The sequence below is a fragment of the Protopterus annectens genome, chromosome 8.part0, assembly GCF_019279795.1.
Source record: "Protopterus annectens isolate FY-2018-M chromosome 8.part0, PAN1.0, whole genome shotgun sequence".
Lineage (NCBI taxonomy): Eukaryota > Metazoa > Chordata > Ceratodontiformes > Protopteridae > Protopterus > Protopterus annectens.
In genome coordinates, this window is record NC_056741.1 from 1,041,808,610 (window position 1) to 1,041,835,572 (window position 26,963).

The following is a 26,963-nucleotide window of genomic DNA, read 5'->3' on the forward strand; positions in this document are numbered from 1 at the left end:
AAAGTAGGGTGGACGAGATGCCCCTGAGACTGTGTGGGCAAGTCCAGAGTGTGAGGAAGTCTGTGGTAATTGCCCTTGTCCAATACCATTAGAAGGGAGAAACAAAATTACCTGGGTCAATAGGGGGTCACCACAATGATCTTTGGCATTTCTTTCTGAATCTTCCAAAGTACCTTGTAAATCAGTGGAAAGGGTAGAAACGCATACAGGAACATTCCCATCCAAGGGAATGAGAATGAGTCTGTTCTCCAAGCATGGCTGCAAGGATGTCTGGTTCAGAATTTCATCCGGTGTCTGTTTTGAAAGCAGGAGAACAGATCTATTTTGAAGCATTCCTCACATCTGGACTAGATCCTCAAATACCACTGCCTTGAACTGCCACACTTGTGGGTCTTCCCAGGATCTGCTTAGTCTGTCTGCCACAACATTTTACTCTGATGGAATGCATGATGCTTGAATAGTCAGAGAATGCTATAAAGCCAGCTCCCAGGCCATTACTGGCAAATGGCACAGAGGGTATGACCTTGTACCCCCATATTTGTTGAGTTACCACATCACTGTGATCTTGTTCATAACCACAAGAGGAGGACCTGGAGTCTACAGGTGCTGAAAGACTTTCAGGGTGTGAATCACCACCACTTCTTTGACACTGACGTGCTTCTTTGCATCTCTGGGCCTTCAAGTGCCTTGCACTTGTACTCCGACTGACACAGGTCATCAAGTGAAGATTGAGGAAACTGTCTAAACAGACTGCGCCAGAACAGGTGGGAAGAAGGGAAAACCTGGACTGATACTCATCTCTGCTCTCCACCACTATAACTTTTCTGTGATGAAGGCCAGCACTGCCAACTGGGATTACAGGTCATATAGGTGCTGGGACCAAGAATTTCAAACATACCACTGAATTTTCCTCATTTGGAGACAGGCCAGTGGTTATCATGAGAATCATGGACATTATCCATCCTAGAACATTTAAAAATCTCTTACCTGGAGAAATCCTGAAATATTGTCTGGTAGGACAGGATCTTATCTTCGGGAAGAAAGGCTATTCTTTTGTTGGTGACAATTAAGCATTCCAGGAAGATGAGTCTTTATGAGGACGCCAGGCAAAACTTCAGAAGACTCAACTTGAACCCTAGCTTAGACAGTAACATTGATGTCAGGTGTAGTGGATAGCCTAAATGGCAATGCACACAACAAAAATGTAAACTAGACACAACCACTCTCAGGTATCTCCTGAAACAATGAGCAATGGGGGATATGTTGATATGCATCCTTCAAGTTCAGGGTCATCATGAAGCTGATCCAGCAGAAGAAGATGCAGTGTCTGCAGGGTGAGCACCTGGAACTTGGGAACCTTGACCACTTTTTGAGACTAGGAACATTCTGGAGTAGAAACTTTTCATTCTTTCCAAGGAGGGACCAGCTCTATGACCCCCTATGTCCAGCATTTGCCACGAGTATAGGAGGGAATAACAAGGTCTGGTCCTGCGGGGGTGAGGAGGAACCCCCTTGAACTGAGGTGAATGTTCCTTCCACTGCCAGCTGTAACCTCTGCCAACAATGTTGAGCAGCCATTTCTTGGAAACCACTGACAGCCAGGCCGCTGTATTGAAAGCTAACTTTCAAGACAGGGGCCCGCAAGGGGAATCTGGGAATGACCTAGCCAAGTCTCAGCATAGTTATAAGTTGGAATGGGGGGGGGGTCATCCTTTTTGGGAATGGAAACCCTCTTGTTAGGTTTAGCAAATTTTTTGTCCTACCATTTCCTTTTGGTGTCTTGATTTTTGTTCAGCTAGGACTTATATTTGTTGGGCCACCGAAAATTATCCTGCTTACTGTGGGGAAACTTGGGGATATGGAACATTTTAGACACCCCTTGTGTCAGTTTACTTCTGTCATCCCAGTGTTTTACGATCTGATTGCACTAACACATGATCTGAATCAAGTGCAGCATTCATAATATAATTTTTTTAACTCAGCAGGAAAGCTTTGGCTGTACAACCAAGCATACCTCCTTACCACCACTGATATTGCTGCATTTCCAGACAATGTATTGGTCCCCACCAAGGAACTCCTTAAATTAGGTTTAGATACTTGAGAAACATTGGAAGCAATCTCTTTCACACAATCTTTCTGGTTAGCAGGTAATGATGCAGCAAACTAATCTAAGTCACCAAAACTATGCATACAGTTCAACACAAATACTTTAAAAGCTACAGTGCTGGAATGCACCAGCTTCTTTCCCTGAGATTCTAGCCACTTGCCTATTTATCTTGAATGACTAGGTTTGATGAAGACATGGTCTTTTTATTGGCAAAGGTCTCTGGGGACACAGAAGCAGGGTCCACAGACAATGGGGCTTGGAGGTCAGGTATGGCTGAGCACTCCCTAAATTTCCTAAAACATTTTTTAGGTAGCAGCTCATTCAGCAGAGGAGAATTGCAAGCTTTCTTAAAAACATCCTTCAGTGTTGAGATCAATGGAGGAATGGTTAGCATGTCCAGGACTTCATCCTTCAAAAGACCATATATCCTGATGGTCTCTGGGTCAGCTGATGATTGCGCCTAACTGAATACATCTCTAAATCTTGCCAGCATCTGGGGAAAAGAACACATATGTTTGTCTTCAGGACACTGACTGGTCAGGCTTTGACACTTTCAAAGCCTCAGATTCCAGATCCCCTTTAAAGTCATGATCCTGTGGTAGTTGAATGGGGATGGGAGCAGAGGCGTTACTCATAACCCATGTTTGCACCCCATAATCAATGGGCTGAACAATGGATGTAGCCATAATCACTAGCTCAGGTGAAAACACAGTCAGAGACTGTTGCCCTATAATGTGGTGGGTCTTGTGACTCTTTTTGCATGCACTGTACTAGTGGGAGAATCCCCAGGGGAAGACCTATCAGCACTGTTAACAGATTCTGTACCCCTGGCTTCACCCTCATTTAAAGATTTTGGATCTCCTGTATTTGAACCAGGAAATGATACTACAATGCCTGATCCTTGTGTCACGTACAGCGGTGGTGCTACAACTACATTACACGACCTGGAGGCAAAAGAAGGTGAGTGGTCCAATAGCCTGCCCAAGGCTACTGCAGAGTCATAAACCATAGTCCGAGGCATATTCCTTGATTTAGTTTTATATGTTTTTTTAGGTGCACAAGGGGCAGATGATGAGGCAGGGACCATATCTTAGTCCATCAAGCCAGGGGACAAACAGTAGAACAATGCCAAACAATGGATGCACACTCAGCTAGTAAAAAATGAACAGATTCCTGTATTCTCCCTCTAGCAATCTGAAGTCTTTTTCTGCAGGAGTACTATTCTGAACACTGCACTGAATAAAGTAACAGAAGTTTCAGTCACACAGTTCAGAATACAAAATACATTTACAAATGTCCCCTAGTTTTTGTAAAAAAAAAAAAAAAAAAAAAAAATGCCAGCTTTAGTCCAAATGAATGGATACAGCTTAAAACAGTATTAGACAAGGAATAATACATAAACTTATTTTAACTTCAGAAATTTTTTATGTACAAAATGGTGTCAAACTGCAATGTAAACAAGAATCATATAAAATGCTGTAATCCTAGTCGGTCACATCAAATAATCATAACCGCAAAGAAAAAAATGCAATATCAGCAGGTTTTCCTGTCAAAACCTACAAATGGAAATTTTAATCAATAAAAAAAAAACGGCCACAATTAATTTGCTGCTCTAGAAGTATAAGGTAATGTGAGGAACTGTAGTAAAATGGCCTTAGTATAGAAACCCATCTAAACGTTCATAAATGGCCATAAAATACATTTGAAGGGCGAAAAACGTCCAGAAACCAACACTCAGGTTATAATAAACAAAACAGGATTTACATGCAGTTAAAGTAAAAACAAAAGCATAAACAAAAGTTCTAGTCAGAAAAAAACAATCAAAGCAGCAGAATACACTATTCAAGCACTAATAGAAAAAACACAGGGAGAAAATAAAAACCCAAAAGGGTTTCTTATTTGAGTTCATTAGCTGAAGAGATCCAGAGGGGTGCGCCTTCGTTGAAGGTTGTGTGTCAGGGCTGGTAACCCGGTACGTAAAAAGCCACTACCAATCATTAGCGGACCGGAGTTCCGATGTGGCGACCCCTAACCGGGAAAAGCTGAAAGACACAAACAAACAAACAAACAAAAGCTGAAGAGTCCCAGAGTAAGGAGCAATCTTCTAAGACATTTTTCTCTTAATCTGTTACTAGAAAACTGTGAGTTTGTAAAGGCAGTCCCTGTAGTAGTGCCAGGCCATGGTCCATCACACCCACACACACAGACAGTGGAGCGACTCTGAGCTTTAGCAAACTGCCAGAGAAGGGCTGCAGAGCACTACTACTCAAATGCCAGTAAGGCAGTAAATTTGCTGAACATCCTATGTGGAGCAAATGAAATGTACCACATCATGTATGTGTTCCAATGCCTTTTTGTTTTCTCTTACTGAATCAACACAGCATTTCTTATTTTTTTCTTCTAAGGGTAGAAAGTTTTGCTTTACGGTAGTAGATATAAAACCATCTAACAAAAGTTCAGAGAGAGGTTTAGTCTCATACTCTCAAGGCTAATTTGTACAGCAGTAAGGAACAGGTACTCTCTGCTTGTTTATATACCCCTTTACTGGGTTAGAATTTCTGCAGATAGGAGCTAAAGCCATTGTCTATCCCATCTCAATCCTGATAAATAGATCTATAAAGGAAGGAATTTTCCCTTCCATTTGGAAGATATCTCACATCATCCCACTACACAAAGGGGGCAATTCTAATGACTTCTCTAATTTTCATCCCATAGCATTGCTATCACCTATAGCAAAAATCATGGAAAAATGTATCCATAAACAACTCCTTAACCACCTTCTCCATAACAACCTACTTGCTAACAGTCAACATGGATTTAGACCTTCTCACAGTACCATTACTGCATTACTCTCCTTTACTAACGCTATCAACCATAACCGTAACAACACTAATCTATCATCTTCTATCTTCATAGATCTTTCAAAAGATTTCGACATGGTTAATCAAACTTCTTCTGCACATACTAAAATCTCTTTCAATTCATCCTTCTTCCTTATCCTGGTTTACATCTTACCTAGAAAACTGTCAGAAGGCAGTACTTTGGAAAAATTCATTATCTAATCTCCTTCCTATCTCTTTAGGTGTACCTCAAGTGTCTATCCTTGGCCCACTCCTATTTTCTATCTTTATTAACGACCTCCAGTCAGCTATTCCAAACACTACTTGCATACAATATGCAGACGATTCCACTATAATCTGCACTGCCTCCTCTCAGACTGAACTCCTGTCACTTACCCAAGAAGCTTTTTCCACTGTTGAACACTGGTTCTCTGACCGTTGCCTACTGCTCAACCCCAAGAAAACAAAGTTGCTGTTGTTCTCACCTACCCACAAATCAACCTTTCTTAACTTCACTATTACTTCCTCTGATAACACTCTGATTTCTCCTGATTCTACTACAAAACTACTAGGAATAACTATCGACAACAATCTCAATTTTGATTCTCATATAAGCAACACAATAAGAGTAATAAACAAAAAGATTGGTTCCCTTTATAGAATCAAACCATTCCTTACACCTGAAGCTCGGACCACCTTAGCTAGTTCTCACCTTATCTCTACCCTTCTATATGCTTCCCCTATTTATACCAATCTCTCTAAAAATAACCTCAAGAAACTTGCTACATCTTACCATAATATTGCTCGATTTGCCACAGGATCCCTTTTCAGAACTCATCACTGTCTTAACCTAAAACAACTAGGCTGGCTTGAACTTCCTAACAGGCTCATTTATCAACAGCTCTTAACTGCTCACAAAATTCTATATCAGCCTTCTAAAACACCAATTCTCTCTAACCTCATTACGCCTTATAGTAACTTGAAACACCTACACCTTTTCAAACAAACTACTGGTTAATATTACCAAACCCAATAACTCTGCAGGTGACAGCCTTTTTTCTAACTCTGTTGGAAAAATGTGGAACAAACTGCCATCTGATATCTCATCTTTGTCTAGTCTTCCACTCTTTAAAAGACAGCTAAAAACACATCTCAATAAACACTGGCTTTGTTCCTGTAACAACCCAGATTAACCTTCCTTTTTCCTTTCCTCCTTAATTCCTCCTCACACAAAAAAAAAAAAAAAAAAATAAGAAGTTATGTACCTACCATAACGTTCCATGTTAGTTGTCTTCTCTCGCCTTCTTTCTTGCTTGATGGGTTCGGAGCCGATCCTCGGCTCCGACTCGGCACTTGCTTTAGCTCGAGAACTCCTTTTACCAGCTCGAGGCAGCCCCATATCCCATGATGCAAGGCAGTAAGTACCCAGATCTCGTTTGTTGACAAAGGGCAATAACACCAAGCAAAAAATACTTCCCAAAGGAAGAAGAAACTTACAGATGGAAAAAGGACCAGGTCTGAATGGTCTTTAGTATAATAGTTTCTTATACAAGGTCTGTCCAGGCCAGGGGGAAGGAGGGAGGGTCGCAAGAAAGAAGGCGAGAGAAGACAACTAACATGGAACGTTATGGTAGGTACATAACTTCTTAATGTTAAGTTGTCAATCTCGCCTTCATTCTTGCTTGATGGGACCGTGTCCCTAGCACCTCTATCCTGGGTGGCTCAATGGAACAAACTCTTGAGGACTGTAGAGCCAAAACTGGCTCTGTCCCTGGAGGCCAAGTCCAATTTGTAATGGGAAACAAAAGTGTGAGGAGTAGCCCAAGTGGGCGCTGCACAAATAGTGTCCAAAGGAAGTCTAGCTTGAAAAGCTGTAGAAGTAGCTAAACTCCTAGTTGAATGTGCTTTAGGTTTTGAGCACAGCTGTTTTCCCGAGCGTATAAATTTCAGTGATGACCGAAGAAAGCCATCTGGACAAAGTCACTTTAGAAACAGGAAGGCCTTTTTTATTATCCGCATAGGAAACAAAAAGTTGATCAGATTTTCTAAATTTTTTTGTTCTGTCCAAATAATATCTAAGTTGACGATGGACATCAAGATAATGTAGCTTTTGTTCAGCTCTGTCTGAATAGTTAGGGAAAAATACCGGGAGATCAATGGATTGATTCAAATTGTTCTTTGAAGCGACCTTAGGTAAAAAGGTTGGGTTAGTTCTCAAAGATACTCTGTCTTTGTGAAAAACCAAATAGGGGGGTCGAAACGAAAGAGCATGAAGTTCAGATACCCTCCTGGCAGATGTAATAGCCACTAGAAATAACGTTTTCCAAGAAAGATATTTCAGGGAACAAGAAACAGCTGGCTCGAAGGGGAAGAATCAAGGATGTCAGCACTAAATTTAGATCCCACTGAGGAGGAGGATTCCTGATTGGAGGTTTTAGTAGGAAAATTCCTTTCAAGAAGGCCCTGCAGAGCCTATGGGACATAATATTATGATCTGCTATCCCTACATGAAAATTGGAAATAGCAGCCAATTGAACTCTGACTGTGGAAGAAGAGGAGCCTGCATGAAAAATCTCTGCTAAGAAGTCCAGAACTGCCTGAACAGGGGCAGTAAAAGGATCAATATTTTGGGCCTTAGCCCAATAAGAGAAACGTTTCCATTTGCTTGTGTAAATCCTCCTGGTAGAGGATTTTAGTGAAGCTACTATGATGTCTCTAACTGGGTTAGAGATCAAAGGAAGCCTGGCTAAGGAAGGAAGTGGAGCAACCATGCTGTGAGGTTGAGAGAAGGGATTGACCGGTGCAGCTGACCGGATTGGTGAACCAGAAGATCTGGCACTGGGTCCAGATGCCACGGCTGCACCAAAAGGTGATGATGGAGGAACGGGAACCAAACTTGTCGAGGCCAGTAAGGGGCAATGAGAATCAATTTGGCTCTCAAAACGGTAGCTTTCTGGATCACCTGAGGGATCAGAGGAAATGGAGGGAAGGCATAAAGAAGTCCCTGGGGCCAATCCTGGGTCAGAGCGTCTCTGGGGATGGCCTGATAGAGGGAAGAGGCTGAAGAAGTCTGGACATTTGCTGTTTTGGGGAGTAGCAAAAAGATCGCAACATGGACGACCCCATTCCAGAAAAATCTCTTCCGCTATAGATTGCTTGAGAGACCACTCGTGAGGCATGAGGATAGCTCTGCTCAATCTGTCCGCTATGATGTTGGTTTTCCCAGGGATATGCGTTGCTACCAGAAACCGATGAGAGGAGATCGCCCATTGCCAAAGTCTGAGCGCTTCTCGACACAAGGGGTAGGACTTGGTTCCGCCCTGTTTGTTGATATACCACACTACAGACATGTTGTCTGTGTGGACTGCAATTGTCCCTACGGGAAGAAAGTCGTTGAGGGCTTGCAACGTTAAAAGCACTGCTCTCATCTCCAGGACATTTATGTGCAGATGGTACTCGAACGGTTGCCACGTCCCATGAACCATCCTGCCCTGATAATGACCCCCCCCCACCCGATCAGGGAGGCATCCGTGGTGACAGTGGCTATCGGTGACGGAGGTACAAAGCACCTGCCTTGGTGAACCTGAGACGATGTGATCCACCAAGCAAGATGCTGTTTGCATGTCTGTGTCACCAGAATCTGGTGACGCATTGGGAGTTGCTGGTATGACCACTGTGTGAACAGCATCCACTGAAGGAGGCGCATGTAGAATCGAGCCAGGGGAAGAAGAGTAATGGCCGCAGCCATGAGACCTAATACCTTTAGAACCATTCTGGCCTGTACTTTCTTGCTGGCCAGAATGATCCTGACATGAGTCTGAATGTCTGAAACTCTTTGTTCTGTAAGGGTAGCTGACATCCGAACAGTATTTAAGTTTGCGCCTATGAAGGTAATAGACTGGCAGGGCGATTAGGATGACTTTTCGAAGTTGATTGAGATGCCTAAATGAGAACAAAGGTCTATTGTGTAATCCCTGGCTTGTATAAGCTGATGCCTGGTGGTGGCTGACAGGAGCCAGTCGTCGAGATACGGAAACACCTGGAATCCTTGACGTTTCAGGTGAGCCGTGACCACTGCCATGCATTTGGTGAACACTCTGGGGGCTGTAGTGAGACCAAAGGGCAGGGCTCTGAACTGGAAGTGACTGGACCCCAGCCGAAAGCGGAGAAATCTCCTGGAGCGTCTGTGAATTTTGATGTGATAGTACGCATCCTGAAGATCTATTGAGCACATCCAGTTGTCCTTCTGTAAGAAGGGCAGAATTGACTGAAGAGTGACCATTCGGAATCTTGTCTTCCTGACAGACTTGTTGAGTCTGCGGAGATCCAATATTGGTCTCCAGTCTCCCGTCTTTTTGGGGACCAAAAAGAACCTTGAGTAGATTCCGGGCTCTGAATGGTCTATTGTAACTGGCTGAATGGCTCTTTTTTGCAGTAGTTTTGCGATTTCTAACTCTGCAATCTCCCTTAGACCGGGTGGTACATCTGGAAGGGAACTTGAGGGGAAGGGACTTTCCTCGAAAGGAATTATGTAACCCTTGGATATGATCGACTGTACCCATCTGTCTTGAGTGAGGGAAAGCCAGGCTTCTGGGTACAGTGATAATCTTCCCGACTGCCTCCAAGGAGGGACAGCCGGGCAACACCTCAGGGATGCTGAAAGGGCTTATCAGAGAGAGGCTCCCTGTTTCCCTGGTTCTTCGGACCCCTCTGCCTCTAGAGCGGCGTCTGTTGTTGTTACCCCTCTGCCTCTAGGGGTAAACTGACCACGTGAATCCGGCGTGACTCCTTGGGATTTACGGAACCACATCTTCCCACCCTTCTGTCCTTTGGGATAAGGCCTAGAAGGGGTGGAAAACGGACTCCAACAGCAGAAAGAGTCTTGCCGTCCTGCTCACACCTGGTCAAGGTTTCCTTCACCTGAGGGCCAAACAAAGCTGACCCATCAAAGGGAGAATTTGTGAAGGACGCCTTAAAGGGATCCATAAAATCACATAGCCGCATCCAGGCTTGGCGCCTAAGAGCCACACCTGTGCCTGCGGCTCTACTCGCTCCATCCGCAGCATAAGATATTAGCCGCATGGAGGAGTTAGCAATGGAATTGAGGGTTCCTAGCTGCGAAGCAATCTTTTCTTGAGCCCCTGCAGCTGTAGGATCCTGAACTACTTCTCCCAGCTCCTTCAGGATATCTCTCTGGAGTCTGGTGAAGTGACAAAGATAATTCAGCGAACGCATAGCAAAGGTCGCTGAGGAAAACATCCGCTTGCATACCTATCCATGGTCTAGAGTCCTTATTAGGAGGATGGACGGGCACGGAAGGATCTGCAAGTTCCTTTTGGTGGCCGCAGCCACCACCATGGCATCAGCGGGACACCCTTGGTAAGGAATTGTTTGTCACTAGGGGCAGTGATAAATTTAGAAGGCCTCCTAGGGACTGGCTCTACAGAGTCAGGAGCTGCCCACGCCTTTCGTGCAATAACCTGCATAAGGGGGTCGAAGGCGGAGACACCCAGGAGGTGGAGGGCCGAGATCCAAACGCCTCTAGGTATACTGACTCATCCTCAGAGGGATTGTTGGTGGGCCAGTTTCCCTCTGTTTCAGAAGTTCTAGGATGTCTGAGAAGGAGACATCCTCAGAGGGGATCTAGGGGATCCCTCTGACTCATCAAAGTCAGTATCCAAGTGACAGACTCGGGAGTCTACATGCTTCCTCTTACAAGTCCTCTTCCTAGGAGGATCTCCCGAAACATCAGGAGAATCCTCGGAAGAGGGGAAATTCCCAATGGGGAAACCTGAGGCGGAGGATCTCTGGGTCCTGTAGCAAGAGAAGTGGCAGAGATGTCAACAGGTACTATAGAGGGAGGAGCTACGGGAACAGACTGCTGACTGATACCAGTGGCCAGTACACTCTTCATCACCTCGAATGCTCCCTCCCAGGCAGGTCCGAGAGAACCCGCTCCAAGAGCTAGGAACTCCAGGGACCACCGAAGGGAAGTCTCCGAGGCAGATGTCGGAGCCGAGCTCACCAGGCCGAGGCTCCAAGGGGAAGAGCGGGCTCGGACAAGGGTCCGATGCCACTCACCCCTCGGAGGAGACCATGGAAGCCCGACCACCGAATCCCTCTAAGGAAGAGGAGATAAGAGTAGAGGCTGAAGGAACAGAAGGGGGTATCCGTCCTCCAGCCGTAGCAGTAACCATGCCCAAAGACTCCAACTCCAAGCTCTGGGGTAGAGTTGAAGGAGGAACTGTAACGGGGTGTGGACCAACAGTCGTCTGCTGAGACGGACTGTGTAACATTTGGGCCAGTACCTGTGACTTGAGTAATCTACTGACCACTCTCTCTAGGTCATGATCTGACAACCTGGATGACCTTGAAGATCGGCTCCGATGGCTCCGTTCTGATAGAAGAGGTGAAGCTGGAGCCGAAAGTATCGGCTCCAAGGAAGGAGACCTCGACCTCTTCCTGGAATGAGCCATCGGAGCCGATACTATCGATCCTATCGGCGCCGACTTCTCGGAGCCGACAGAACGCCTCGATGTATCGGCTCCAGCCGGAGCCGATACAGCCACCAAAGTAACGGTGTCGGAGCCGATCGGAGCCGACACCGATGCCTGTGCCACATGGGTGTCGGAACCGATCGGAGCCGACATCGGCGGACAATACAGATTCGGCACCGATAGCCATCGGTGCCGAAAGCTTTGTCAAGCCAGAATCGGCTCCAGCCGAAGCCGATCTCGACTCAGTACGAGTCGGAGCCGAGGCCGCAGGCTTAGATACAGAAGCCTGGGCCTTGGCAGGTTTTGTTGATTTTGGTGGAGCCGACTTAGCCGGAGAGCCCTCCGGCTTAAGAAGGCCCCTAAGAATCAACTTGTTACGTCTCTCCTGCAGGACTCTCTGGCTGAAGGAGTGACAAATAGCACAGGAGTCCTGCAGGTGAAGAGGGCCCAGACAATACAGGCAAGAAGTGTGACCGTCTGTCAGAGACATCTTCTGACAGCACGAGTCACACTTCTTAAAACCTGAGACCCTCTCCTTTGACATGGTGCCGAAAACACAACACACAGACACACCAGTCAAATTAAATTAAACAAAATACCAAGAGGTATTCTATAAAACACCAACACACACACCCTAACAGGGGGGGGGATGGGATAGGAATTGACTAACAAAAATTAAAAGAGACAGGGAATTTCTGTCAGAAAGGGATAGAAATAAATTTAAACTATCAAAAAATTAGTTTTAGACTAAAAGGGGCTTGAAAAATCACAAATGTGAACAACTTACCAGGAGCTGGTAAAAAGAAGACCTCCTAAGCGAAGCGGCAAACGAGATCTGGGTACTTACTGCCTTGCATCATGGGATATGGGGCTGCCTCGAGCTGGTAAAAGGAGTTCTCGAGCTAAAGCAAGTGCCGAGTCGGAGCCGAGGATCGGCTCCGAACCCATCAAGCAAGAATGAAGGCGAGATTGACAACTTAACATAAAATATTTTTAAAATATTTTTATTATTTTCTTTTTCACCTTTTTCCATATTATATACTTATATTTTTAGAATTTGTATAGCAAATATCTAAAATATCTACTAAACTTTGTTTATGTAATTTCCTGCTATGACTAAGCCTGTCTGCATGTGTATCTCATGTTCTGACTCAATGTGTTTATAATTTTTACCTTGTATTGCCTGTTTCTGTGAATTACTTGTAATACCGTTGGAGCTTTTCTCCCCGGGCCTCCGTTGAAAATGGACATATATCCAGCTGGACTCGCCCGGTCAACAAATGTAAAATAAATAAATAAATACATAAAATACTGTAGTAATGCCAATAACAATATGAAGTACATCTAAGAATAACATTTTCCCCAGACTATTGGACAATTTTGTTGCCAGAATATTTTTCATATTGATATTCAGGGTCAGCTATTACCACCATTCTTGAATAAAAAGACCATTGATGTGTGCTCCAGCCTATGTCTGATACACCTACTATGAGAGAACAGATGGGAAGAAGATAGAATGTTCTAACCCTTCTTTGATTAGACAGAGAATAAAAAAAAAATGTCCCTTCTGAGACGTCTGTGTCTGGATTTTTCCACTGGTATCTTAAGCAAAGCTAAACTGTTTCATAAAGAATCCTGTACTTAACAGAATGAGAATGCTGAATGATAAATGTGCTAAGACAGCTATGAAAGATCCTTGTAAATGGGGATGGCTGTTCAGCTGCACACTGAAAGAGGGAAACCACATTTTGAACTCTTTTTTTGAGTCATTAATATTCTTACTGATACGTATCAGGCACAGCACACAGAAAAGCTCTTCACTTTCACCAACTAGGTACAAGGTTTGACTTTTGACTTTTCCTTGTTGATATCAACTCTAGTATTTATAGATGGGAGGTCACCAGAGCTAAAATCCTTAAAGACCCTATTGAGATTGGGCAAGAATGAGGAAAGTTTGTAAATGTGACTGCAGGATTCAACAATGCCCTTGCTGAAATCAGACACCTGAAAAAATACTACTGGAGCAAGTAGATCAAATCAAAGTACCAAAACTACAACTGTTTGCATCCCAACGTGAAACGTTCCAAGAAGACTATAAAACAGTACAAGGCAGCAAGCACCACTGAGATACAAGGAAGCCATTCAAGACCCTGAAGAGTTAACATCTCAAAGTCTGGGGCTTTTACAATATTGATGGCGAGTACAGAATGGATCTTCTTTCATCTTTGCTATGGCTGAAGAAGAACTGGAATAAAAGCCTCTCTCTCTGTAAAAAGGTACCATTTCCACAGCTCTTTTTCTGGGCAAGGTAATCTTTTTAATTTCGCTTGACTCTCACAATGAACGTCAAGCCTCCCCAGCCATGCTATCTGAGTGGCAAAGCATTGTTTAATGATTGTAAAATTCTGTTTGCTTCTTAAGTGTCCCCAGTTTGATCCAAATTTGTTGATTAATGGCAGTGTCAATTTCTTCATAAAAGCTCTTTGGTAATGGACTGCCTGCAGCAGTCAGTGCTGTTTTTCTCTGTCTTTCTACACACATATGCATACACAGACACACACAAAAATATTTTACATGTGTATATATTTTACCATTTTAATTTTACAATCATTAAGCAGGAAAAAAAAAAAAAAAAAAAGAAGTTATGCCTTACCATAAAGTTCCGTCTGTGTTGTTCATCTTCTTTCATTCATCATGATGGTTCCGAGCCCTTGGAACTGAGTCGGCCTTTTTACCAAGCTCACACCAGCCAAAAAAACTCTTGAACTAAGTCTATACCCGGAATGCCCTTCTTCCTGTTACCTCTGATCGAATTTGCTAGAGAAAGAGAAGTAAAGCCGAGGCCACTTCTGCGCAAATACCCTAGGACACCACTTAGACCCAAAGCATCCCCCAGGAGCCTTTGGAGGGGGAAGGAGGGTGGGAAGTGATGAATGAAAGAAGATAAACAACACAGATATAAAGTTATGGTAAGACATAACTTCTTTATCTGATGTTGTTATAATCTTCTTTCCATTCATCACTGATGGGACAGAATCCCAAGCTACCTTGAGGTCCATGGGCGGCTGTTATGGAAGAACATTCCTGAGTACCACTGAGCCGAAGGCAGCTCTACCTCTGGAGACCAAGTCCAATTTGTAATGATTGATAAAGGTATGAGGCTTAGCCCAAGAAGCTGCTGCGCAGATGTCATCAATGGAAGCCCTGGAATGGAAAGCTACAGATGTTGTCATAGACCTAGTGGAGTGAGCATTAACTTTTGGCTTAGGTTCATCACTGAGGGAATAGATTAAAAGTATGCAGTCCCTTAGCCATTTTGATAATGTAACCTTGGAAACTGCCTCTCCCATTCTGGGCCCAGAAAAGTTGATGAAAAGCTGTTCAAATTTACGGATAGGTTTGGTCCTGTCTAAGTAAAATCTCAACTGTCTATGTATGTCTAAGGAGTGAAGGCAGTACTCTCCTCTATTGGCAAAATTCAGAAAGAACACTGGTAGATCAAAGGTCTGGTTTATGGAGAATCGAGAAACAACTTTGGGAAGGAAGGATGGATTTGTCCGAAGTGATACTCCGTCTTTATGAAAGACCAGATAGGACCTCTTGATACATAATGCCTGCAGCCATGAGACCCTTCTGGCAGAAGTGATGGCTACCAAGAACAAGGATTTCCAAGACAAAAACATTATGTTACATTTCGCAGCAGGTTCAAAAGGTTGAGTCAAAGACTGAAGGACTAAAGTGGGGTTCCATGGGCTGTCTGACAGGAGGCCTGATAATGAGGGGTCCCCATGAGGAAGGCCTCGCAAAGGCGTAAAGAGATTAGAGGGGTGCCATCTATATCATTGTGGAAATTAGAAATTGCCACTAGATGTACTCGTACAGTAGAGGCAGAGGCTCCAATATAAAAAAAAAACTTAGCCAGGTATTGAAGCACTGCAGTTACTGGAGCCGAATACAGGTCTAGCATGTTATCCTTGGACCAGATGGAGAACCTTTTCCATTTATCCTGATATAGTCTTCTGGTGGATGGTTTATGAGAGGCCAGAATTATGTCTCAAACAACTGAGGAAAGATTAGCTTGCCTGGTGACTATTGGAAGTAGAGAAACCAAGCTGTCAGCTTTAGACTGGACAGATTTGGGTGACTCAACCCTTGGGGGTGAGTAATCAGATCGGGTAGAGGGTCCAGAATCAATGGTGGTATACTAGGTGAGGCCAAAGGAAGGGGAACCAAACTTGTCGACGCTAGAACGGAGCTATGAGGATCACCTTGCATCTCAACTGAGGAGCTTTCTTTAGAAATTGTGGAATCAGGGGGATAGGAGGACAAGCGTAAAAAAGTCCCGTGGGCTAATCATAGATTAGAGCATCCCTCTGTAACTCCCCCTCCGGGGGAAGTAGGGCAAAATAGCTGCTGCACTTGTTGTTCGATGGGGAGGTGAAAAGGTCGCAGTAAGGCTGGCCCAGGAGATGAAAATTTCTGTTGCCACCTTGGGGTTGAGAGACCACTCATGAGGCACTAGGATGCATCTGGTCAATTTGTCCGTAATCATGTTGGAGCTCCCCAGGATGTGCATTGCTATCAGAAAGCGGTTGGAAGCTATCGCCCTCTGCCAAATTCCCATGGCTTCTCGACATAGAGGGTAGGCCTTGGTTCCTCCTTGCTTGTTGATATACCAGACCACTGACATATTGTCTGACTGAATTGTAATCGTCCCGGAAGGGAGAGCAGAATGAAAAGCCTGCAATGCTAACAGCACATTTCTCAGTACCAGAACACTGATATGCAGGTGTTCCTCTGAGGTGGACCATGTGCCTTGGACTGTCATTCCCTGGAAATAGCCTGATCAGGGAAGCATCCATGGTCACAATAGCTCTGGGCTGAGGGGACTGAAATGGGTGACTCCAAGGTTTTATGTCTGGCCTCATCCACCAAAAGAGGTCCTGTTTGCAGGAGGTGGTTATTCGAATCTAGTAACAGAGGGGGGGGGTGATAGTTTGGGAACCATTGACAAAGAAGGAGCCATTGCAAGATCCGCATATGTAGCTTTGCTAGAGGCACTATCAGGATTGAAGCTGTCATAGAATCTAGGGCCTGAAGAACTTCCCTTGCTGAGACTTTTTTTTGAGAGAGTATCACTCGGAGCTGAAGCCTCAATTGGTGGAGTCTGTGAATTGGGAACGATACTAGACAGGGACTTGGTATTGAACAATGCTCTAATGAACTCTATTTGTTGTGTAGGAGTAAGGTTTGATTTCTTCCAATGCATCGTTATTCCCAACAATTTTGCCAGAGAGAGAGTATAATGCAGTGCTGTTACTAGAAGATGCTTGGAAGGGGCGGTGAGGAGCCAGTCGTCTAGATATGGAAACACCCGGAATCCTTATAGTCTCAAATGAGCTGTTATCACTGCCATGCATTTCGTGAACACTCTGGAGGCTGTACAGAGACCAAATGGCAGGGCACAAAATTGATAATGACTGGACCCTAGCTGGAAGCGAAGCAGACTCCTGGAGCATTTGTCCATCTTGATGTGGTAATACGCAAGCCGGAGATCTATCGAGCACATTCAATCATCTTCTCTTAAAAAGGGAAGAATGGACTGAACCGTGATCATCCGGAATTTGGTTTGGGGGGACAGACTTGGTTAAGCTGCTGAGATCCAAAATTGGGCTCCAGTCCCCTGTCTCTTTTGGCACCAAAAAGAATCTTGAGTAAAATCCGGATCCGAGCTGGTCTGATGGGACTGGTTGGATAACTCTTTTTTTGAGACAGCTCTGAAGCTGCTTCTTCCCTTTGACTAGGTGGAATGTCGGGAAGTTTCCTTGGAAGGTTTGGCTGACAAGAAAGGGGAAAGGTATTCCCTCTGGTGATGATACTCTGCACCCAACAATCAGTGGTAGTGGACTGCCAGGCAACTTGGTGCAGACAGAAATGACCCCCAACTGCTTCCAGAGGTAAGCAATCAGGCTGCTCCTCTGGAGCGCTGGTAAGGCTGTCCAGAGAAGGAATTCCTGGAGCCTTGGTTACGAGGACCCCCTCTGCCTCTGTAGGGGCATCTTCTGGAATTGTTACCCCCTCTGCCCCTGGGGGTATCATCATGTGCGGCACAGAAAGGACTCTGAGATTTTTTTGTGCCACATTTTCCCACTCCTCTGATTCCTGCAGAAGGTAAGTTGAGGTTTGGAAAACCGTAGGCCTATGGGAGACAGGGTCTTTCCATCTTGCTCGCACCTGGCTAGCGTGTTCTTAACTTTGGAGCCAAAAAGGGATGAAGCTTTGATGGAAGCATTCAGAAAGGAAGACTTGAAGGAGTCGTTGAGGTCACAAATGCGCATCCAGGCATGATTCCTCATGATAATGCCTGACCCTGCTCCTCTAGCCGCCCCTTCGGTCACATGTGAAAGCAACTTCATGGATGAGTTGGATATTGATTCTAGGGTTACGAGCTGCAAGGCCACTTTGTCCCTGACGTCATCAGACAACTGTCCTGCAAGCATCCAAGAGAGTTCTGAGATCAAGTCCCTTTGGCGCTTCGTAAAATGTGCCAAATAGTTCAGGGACCATATAGCAAAGGTCCCTGATGAAAAAACATGCTTCCCAAGTCTGTCCACCACCTGGGACTCCCTGTTGGGTGGATGGACAATGGGATTTTCCTCATCCAAGTCCTTTTTCATGGCCTCCACCACCACCATAGCATCGACTGGTAACCCTTTGGACAAATGCGGATTCTCCTCTGAAGGGGAAAGAATTTTGTCTGGTCTCTGAGGGATCGCCTCAATGGAATCAGGGTTCTTCCAAGTGATTTGCACAGTGAGCTCGTTGGCAGACAGGGTCACCCAAGAGGTAGAAGGCCGGGCGCGGAAAGCCTGCAAGAACATGGATCCTCAGATGAAGGGTTGGAGGCTTCCAGTCACCTCTCTGCTTTAGCATTTCCAGGATGTCTCCAAAGGAGACATCATCAGGAGGTGACCGCAGGGACCCTTCACCATCATCGTAATCCGTGTCTTCAGTTAATGACTCCTCCGGTGAGTCCATGTGCTTCCTCTTGCACATCCTCTTTTGAGGCGGCTCCTCAGTGGGGGTCTCTGAGGAGGACTCGGAAGAGTGGGTACCCTGAACAGGGGTGTCCTGCGGCTTCTCTGCCCAGTGTTCTGGGGAGGTGGTCTGTGACAGCTGTAGCTTGGGGGGTGAAAACTGGGGTTCTGACATCAAAGGAGTGCTGCCAGAAGCAAGAGCCTTCACCATCATGTGGAAGGCAGGCCTGCCCGAAGAGGGATGGGAGCCCAGAACCAAGAAAGACAACCTCGAAACCGGGGTCACACCCGGCTCTGAAGAACCTGCTCACAAGGGTGGTGCCTCAAGCAGTATCGGTGTGGACATGGCTATTGGTGCCAAGGATGGATCAGAGGAGAAAGATGGCTCTATGCCATGGGCCAAAGAGCCCATTCCCCCAATCCCTATATTGAGGAAGGACTGGTTCCACAGAAACTGAAGACCAAAGGGGCAAACGCGGAGCCGGAGTGAGATGCACTGTAGTCGCCGAGGTGATGGGTTCCAAGAAGGCTGTCGAAGCAGAAGACTTCGGAACCGTGATGGTTGAAGGAGAAGTGTAAGATGGGGTCTGTGGATAAGACAACCCAAGTCCTGCAGAGGGATGGGTCTTAGCCTTTCTAACAACAGCTGGCCCACAAGATGCACCACGTCATGTTCCAACAGGCTCCTGGTGGATCTAGTGTTTACTCCAGATGGAGAGTCAGGACATTCAGTGAAGGGGCTATATGCTTGGCCCAGAAATGGATCTAAGGAAGAGGAGTAGCGGGTCCGTTTTGCAAGGTCTGCCAGCACTGAAGTCTCAAGTTTTGAGACTGGGAGTAAAGGGGTCAAATCCAGTGAAGTCGGTACAACGCTCGGTGCCCAAGTGTCACTTGGAGCTGAAACGGTTAGTTCCAAAATGGTAACTAATGAAGTAGTAGAAGGTGTGCCCTGAGCCGAAGTGGGCAGAGGTGCTGAAGTCAAAATTGGTGTAGTAAGGGCTATAATCAGTGCCGAAACTGGCGCCGGTATCAAAGGTTTTAAGATGCTCACAGCTGAGGAAGATGGAGCTGTAGAGGCAGATTTATGCCCCAAAGACAACTTTGGGACCTTTGATTTCACAGGCTTGTCCTGATCACCCGACGGTGAGGAGGGAACCGAGTGGGACTTCTTTTTGTCTTTAGTAAGAGTTGAGACCTCCATCACAGAAATGGCCTCTGAAAAGGGAGACTTGAGTAACCCTTTTCAGAATCAGTTTATTTTTGCACTCATTAAGAGTGCGTTGACTGACAAATGTCACAAGGAGGCTGCACCGAAAGGTGGGGCACTCCCAAACAGTATACACAGTCATCATGAGAATCACTATTGGGTAACTTGCCATTACATGAAGTACAATGCTTAAAACCTGAAGTACCCTTCTTATCCAACATCTTGATAAAGAGACACCTCAGGCCAACGGTATAATACAATTAGTCAAACAACTTTCAAAGTCACAATTATAGCAATATAGTGATATGTAGAGAAGAAAGAGAACACCTTACTAAAAAACAAAGCTAATAGGTTAAACAGGAAAGACAATACCAGCTATGGCATTGAAGGAATACCACAAGGCTAAGGGAGGAAAGGCCGTACCAGCAATGGTACTTGAAAGTTTACCAACGGTAACAACGGGTAGAGTAGAAAAGAAACAAACAAGGTCAGACAGAAGAAAACACACTAGAAATACTATTTGCTCAATGAAATATGAAGATATTGAAAACTTTTCACACAAACATCAAATAAAGTTCCACTTAGCTGAGAGCTCAGCTGAAACGTGGCTTTACTGCTACATGGCAAACGAGATCTGGGGTAACAAGGAGAAGGGCATTCTGGGTAGAGACTTAGCTCGAGAGTTTTTTTTGGCTGGTGCGAGCTTGGTAAAAAGGCTGACTCGGTTCCGAGGGCTCAGAACTGAACTCATCAGTGATGAATGGAAAGAAGATTAACAACATCAGATCAGTATTTAGCAACCATAACAAAATGGTGGCCTTTTGATGAAATGGCAGACTTCATTTTCAGTGAGCATTATCTGTACATTAACATCCTGCTGGAGAATGCTCATTCTCCAGTCAGAGTGGCAATATACAGGTCTCCCATTCTCATATGGTAATTAAAATATCAAACCATGGCACTGATCACACTCGCATGAGATCAGAGCATAAAACATTGTCATATACTACAATCCAATTTTTACAGGGGGAAAGCCCCCTGCATTCACCCTGTCTTTACATATACTAACTCAGCAGTCAGACAAACTCAGCGAGAAAAAGGAAAAAGGCACAGACACAGAGCTCACCTTTTCTCTTCTCTGATCCTGCGACACAAAACCACAATACAGCATGTCCCAGTGTAGCAAAATGCCCACGAATTTAACATGCAATCTATCCTCAGAAAGTGTTGTGTAGCAATTACAAGCCATGTTATTAACTGCAGTGCTCATAGCCCATTTATTCACTTCATGGGTGAGAGCGAGTGCCAGGAGTGGTGCTCTCATCCTCAGTGCGGGCCAAGGAAATCTCTGACCTACCCATCCCCTTGCCACAGTTTTGAATGCTGCATACTGCTTGTCCCAGGTAGCCATCGGGGTGAATCTGCCTGCAGTGCGGCATACAGAAATGTGCAAGCTCAGCAGCTATAGGCCTCTGAATGGCCAATCATGGCAACTACTCCCTCTTGAAGTTGGTGAGTTGGAATTAGCTGCTCAGCTTCCACCCTCCATGTGCCAGCTCCCTCAGTACCTGAGCCACTAAATGAAGTCATGTCATCTAAGACATTTTATTCCTGTATGCCATGGGCTGGACATGTATAGGATATCTTTTTTTTTTTTTTTTTTTTTTTTTAACTTTTTGCCCCCACTGCCTGCCAGAGAGGGGTTGTCATCCAGGCAGCTATTAGGGAAGTTTGAAGTTTTCCATTTTTTTCCCACTGGTCCTCAACCTGTATGCACCTGGCAAAATACAGGGAGGGAATGTGCAATGGACTGTCCATGAAGGCCATTTCCTCAATTCCACAAATGGCATTTCCTCCAAGCAGTCCTGACCCTCTGCCATGGCTCAAGGGGTGGTGTCTCTGGTCTCCACCAGGGAGTTGGCACCACCCTCTGTGCCTTCAAGTGCACACAACCCCACCCTCCCCCAGGAGAGGTCAATGGGTCACATCCCTTCAACTCCCCCCCCGCCTGGCTCCTCCAGTGCCAAGCTGCTAAATGAACCCCAGTTGCTCAAATCGCAATCAAAGTTCCATCCCTCTGCATCATGGAGCTAGGTGTAATTAGCAGGTTTTCTCTATATATTTGGAACTGATGTAGAATGTTTTGATTATATATTATAAAACCCATTTTCAGGATCTTACAACCACACACCTGTGTAAATAAGATTAGCCTTCCCACCCACTTTCCTCTTTATCATTAAATGGACAACAAAAAGATGAAGAAAAAACTCTGCATAAACTGTAATGGGAGCTTTAAAAACTGATGGAAATGCTTATATTGTCCAGATTTAAACCCGCTCTCCTCCTAGTGGTGAATGCTGATAATTTACTCAGTTATGAGAGAGAGTGCTCATCAGAGCTCTGCAATTCTGGTTGATGATTTCCAGATGGGACTGAAAAATACCCATTCACAGAGAACTGAGATATGAAAAAATGATACATGTAATGTCAGATGACATAAAAAAGACTAGCCCTTGTAGACTGACCATATGGCTTGTAAGTTTTGTCTCCAAGTATGCCAGTGGCACCCTATGACTAACAGTAGCTGCCCATAGTGAGGTGATATGGAGTGGCTGATTGCCTTCGCTCCAATTCCAGAAGGAGGTGAGTACACACTAGTGCAGGACAGGCCAGGAAAGGTGGTGACTAGGAGGGCACATGGAACAATATGAAAAGTGCATTACACTTCTGATGCTGGCAGGATGTCCTGGAGGTGGGCATAATAATGTAAATCTGGTCTTTGGTAGGTGTCAGTCTGAAGCTACTGTGGTGGTGGTGCTGCGGTAGCGTTGTCGCCTAACAATTACATGTTGCCTGTTCGATTCTCAGTTAGAGTGTCTTCTGTGTGACGACATACATGAATGGGCCTTCCTTCATTGAAGGTTGTGCGTTAGACCTGGCAAGCCAGCACGTAAAACTCTACTGCCAATCATTAGCGGACTGGAGTTCCGCTGTGGCGACCCCTAACCGGGAAAAGCCGAAAGACACAAATCAAACCACTTAAACAATAAAAAATATTTCTAGATAACAAAAAATATCTCTATGGTTCTGCAGCTGCAGGCAATGTCACTGACATCCTGCCACCTCCTGAGGTTAAATGGCACAGATCTGGCAATGCAACAGGAGGAATAAGTCGTGAAAATGGTAGTAGATAAATTAAAAGTCTGATTCATTAGGTGAACTACATTCGCTATATAAAAAGTATGTCATCAGCACTTTTCACATTTATGGTGATGTGCCTTCACTTTCTAAAGGTACGTGGAAAAAGTAAATTATTTTAAACAGAAAGCCCCAACAGACAAACTGGGATGAAGAAGATGCCTGCAAGCACAACAGAAATTTAATCTCATTGAATTGTAGTTTTCACACATTAGAATCTTTATCATCGTTCACATTTTGTTCTTAAAGACAGAAGGAGCTCATGTGTCATCATCAGAGTCTAAGCAGAAGCAGAGCAAACAGACTGATGCAAGTCTTTCTCAGGGATCCAATGACTGCTGAAAAACCTTGCCCTTCTGAAGTAAACAAGACTGGGCCAAGAAAAGATACAAAAGGCAAAGATGTCATAATGAAGACAAAAGTAAGCAACTGGAACAACAAAAAATATACACTATGAAAATACACAAAAATGCATTTGTATGCAAGAATGGCTAAATATGTAATGTACATTATTACAGGATAAAAAAAAGTACGAAAATATGAAGCATGACTGGCAATGAACTCCATATCATGGTCAGAAATCTGGACTTGGGTTTACATAAGCAACTAACAAGTTAATGCAGTGTTCCAACATGTTGCAATGTACTCCTTGAGGAAATGAGCTGTTCTCTCAAGAAGTTTGAAAACACGTTTGTGCTTGATTTGAATGAGGTCGTGTTCAAGTGTGACATCAAGATTCTACTCTGAAATGCCAACACTGAATATAATCCTACTAGACATCTATATTAAGACTGCCAGTAAAGTCACATGCTGTAATCAGGCAAGCAATAGTAAGAATATTACTCTACATATTATACAGCAAATTTCTGAACCTGACTGCCATAACCCTTAAATAGAATTAATTTAGAGAATGTAGGTAAGAACTTAGAGGGGCTGCTCTCCAGCCTACCTTTTTAGCTTAAGGTAGTGTTGCATCATTCTACGTTTTTCAGGAGTCACCTCATCTTTTTTCACGGGTACTGCATTCTCTGCAACTTGCATGCTGCTTTTCTTGATTAGTTGTGCTGCCTTCTCCTGTTCACCTGCCAAATGAAAATATAAGTCTCATCAGAACTACCAGTCAGAATCTAACATGTTCAAATCTAAAGGATAGAAATTAGCAGGGAACAAGCTACACATAATAAAATGATACTTCTCAGTGACAGTATGCAGCAAACATTTCTATTAAAGTAATTATACAAGTAATGAAAGTACTACTCTGAATGATTATGTAGTCTTTTCCAGTTGCCCAAACTATTTGTACAACAACAACAAAAACTGTACTAATAGCCACAAAAGAAAGAAATGATTTGACCAGCCACTAGCATGAGGGTAATCCATATGACTATGTTGTTGTGGAGAAATAATTGTAAGAGCCCTGGAGTGAAGACTATAAGAAAAGATCAGATTACTGAGGTCTAGCTTTTAGTGCTGCAGTGTGGAGAAAGATTAGTTGTGTAAGAACTTACCATAATGATAAATGTCTTTCTCTTTTCTGTTGCAGTATTCCTGACTTAAGGGAGTTGCTTGCCAAGGTAACGATCCAATGTTGGCCAGTATACCAAAGTCTTTTACTATCCAAGGTGCGGAAGGTTTCCCACACAGTGCAGTATAATCCAGGGGGGCATCCATCAGGTTTGCCTTGATATCCTCAGGTAGAGGCTGAAGCCCTAGCCAGGCAAATCTTCTAAGGGCAGAAGAGGAAGCGGCAGCCCTAGAGGAGACTTCAACTGCATCATAAATGCACTTGATAAAATGTCTGGCTACCTGAGAGGAGGTGGCAAGGGGAGAGGTTACCATGGCTTTATTTGCAGAGTGAGGCATATCTGATACCAATTTTGAGAACTGGAAAAGGAGTTCCAAGTTGTACTTAGTTATGCATGTCTAATAATTTAAAGCTCTGAAGGCCAGGATAGCAGAGGTATAGATTTTCTTTCCCAGTCTCTCCAACTGTCTGCTGTCTTTATCTGTGGGCAGTAGGGCAGAAGAAGGAATGGACCTGGAGAGGCCTTATCAGAGGAAACAGAAATAACTGAATGATCTGCAGCAGGTGCCTTAAAAAGGAATTGGCAGCCCTTTGGTACTTTCTAGTACCTATCCATTTTTTAGGAGCCGGGGCTGTGAGTCTGGGTGGGTGGAAGTGGATGCAAAGACATCCAGAAATGTAGGGATTACAGGAGGGATGGCTGAAGGACTGGGGGGGTCTGAACCTGGAGGAGGGCATAACAGCGTTTCTGGACCTCTGACATCTACGTGGAGTCCCACTTGAAGTGGTCCTGTATTGTGGAGATAGTCTCACCAAAAGAAATCTCCTCCATGGGGGAATCTGTCCCATCGGAGTCCTCTTCAGGGCAGGCATAATTCAAAGGGGGGGGGACTAATCCAATTCCTCCTCCTCCTCGGAAGAGGAGTCTTCATCCGAGGTAAGATGGGGCCTAGGTCTCTTCTTAGGGGAAAAAGGCCCAGGCAGACAAGAAGCAGCTCGTCCTACCAAAGGCTCAAGGTCCATAAAGGCCATGAAGAGGCCTTGAGAAAAGTTCAACCATTCCTTCTGTGAATCAGGGGAAGGAGAGGCATGTTTGTTTTTTTGTTTCTTCTTTGCAGGCTTATCTATGCAGTGCAAAGAAGGAGGGCCAGGCATAGGCCTGCACTCTACAATATCGGATTTGGCATCCTCCCTAACGACAATCTTGGTAATCTCCCTCGGGCCGTCCGACACTACAATCCTCATTTCCCCCAGATGTTGGAGGCAGACACCTGAGAAGCCCCTCTGGATGTGCAAACATCCAGAGACAAAAGGGCCTGTGAAACAGGCTCAGTCTGTGGATCCGGATCTCCCTCAGTGCGTGTCTCCGAGCTCTCATGCACTTCAAGAGGGATGTCCAAATCAAGAGGTGCAGCTTTGGATTCGGGACTATGTTATTTGACTTTCCATTTAATAGACTCAGTTGTTGGGTTTGGAGGTGCATCCATCGCACTTTTTGCAAGAAACTTGAGATGCTGGTTTTCAAGGTATATCACAAGGAAGGATAACAGACTCCAGAGTTTTTGGGACAAAAGACTGGTAAATAGTACAGGATTTGTAATTGCGCTGAGGATCTAGGCAGAAAAGGCACTCAGTATGACTGTCTTTATGTAGAATCTGTTGTCTACAGTCACACTTTCCTTTTCTGGATGACATGAACCTCAAAAAAAAAGGTTTCCCCAATGGGGCACTTATCTTATCTAAAGAAAAGCTATCCCGACAGCAGAACGACGTTCGGGACTGGGGATCCGACTGGCGGCAAAGAAGTTCTGAGGGTCGTACATACATCTCTTATGGCTGATGTCTGCTGTCATCCAACGTCAGACGTACACAGCACAACTTGGGTAGTAAAAGACTTTGATATACTGGTTGACATCGGTTCATCATCTCAGCAGGCAACTCGCTTAAGTCAGGAATACTGCAACAGAAGGACATAACAGGGATAACGCTAGCAAGCTTAATGAGCAGTAGCGCAAAAGGACATGCTAGCGCTGTATGCATGACAGTTTGTCTAGACAATCTTACATCACTGTACACACATTCACAAGGGATGATTACAACATAAAACATGTAGCCCCTGTATGACAAAAATTCCAACTTCTCTCTTTCAAATGAAATGTGTGGCTGGTGTTCTGACAGACTGAAGAGTTTCTCTTCTAGAAAGAGGAGGCCCACCTAGTGAAAGGTCACAGTGGGGTACTGCCTACCAGCACAAAGCCAGTGTATGAAAGGGCTGAATAGAGGTAAGTAACCTCAGACATCACAAGTGAAATGAAAGAAAACATTTGGTCCTGTAACATAAATCAGTTTCACATTCCAACCACCAATTGCCTTATGATAATATGCAAGACTAACACGACAGTCCTTTAACAATGTTAATGTTTTGATATTCATATACATATCTAACAACCTGCCTCGGTGAACTGCTTTGGCTCTATGGTATCGAGAGATAGAATTAAAAAAAAAAAAATGGCCACAGAAAAAATGCGAATCCTTCTTCATTCCAGTGCAGG

The 26,963-nt window shown here is 44.6% G+C and overlaps 1 protein-coding gene across 1 annotated transcript in view; it reads right to left on the reverse strand.

Moving 5' to 3' along the window:
- The window catches only part of LOC122809211 (sodium channel modifier 1-like), a 366,965-nt gene that overhangs the window by 27,671 nt on the left and 312,331 nt on the right, over positions 1-26,963 (reverse strand). The window contains exon 7 of the mRNA XM_044080522.1: positions 23,836-23,968. Within this exon, the coding sequence (XP_043936457.1) occupies positions 23,836-23,968 (133 nt within the window). The remainder of the gene's footprint in view (positions 1-23,835; positions 23,969-26,963) is intronic.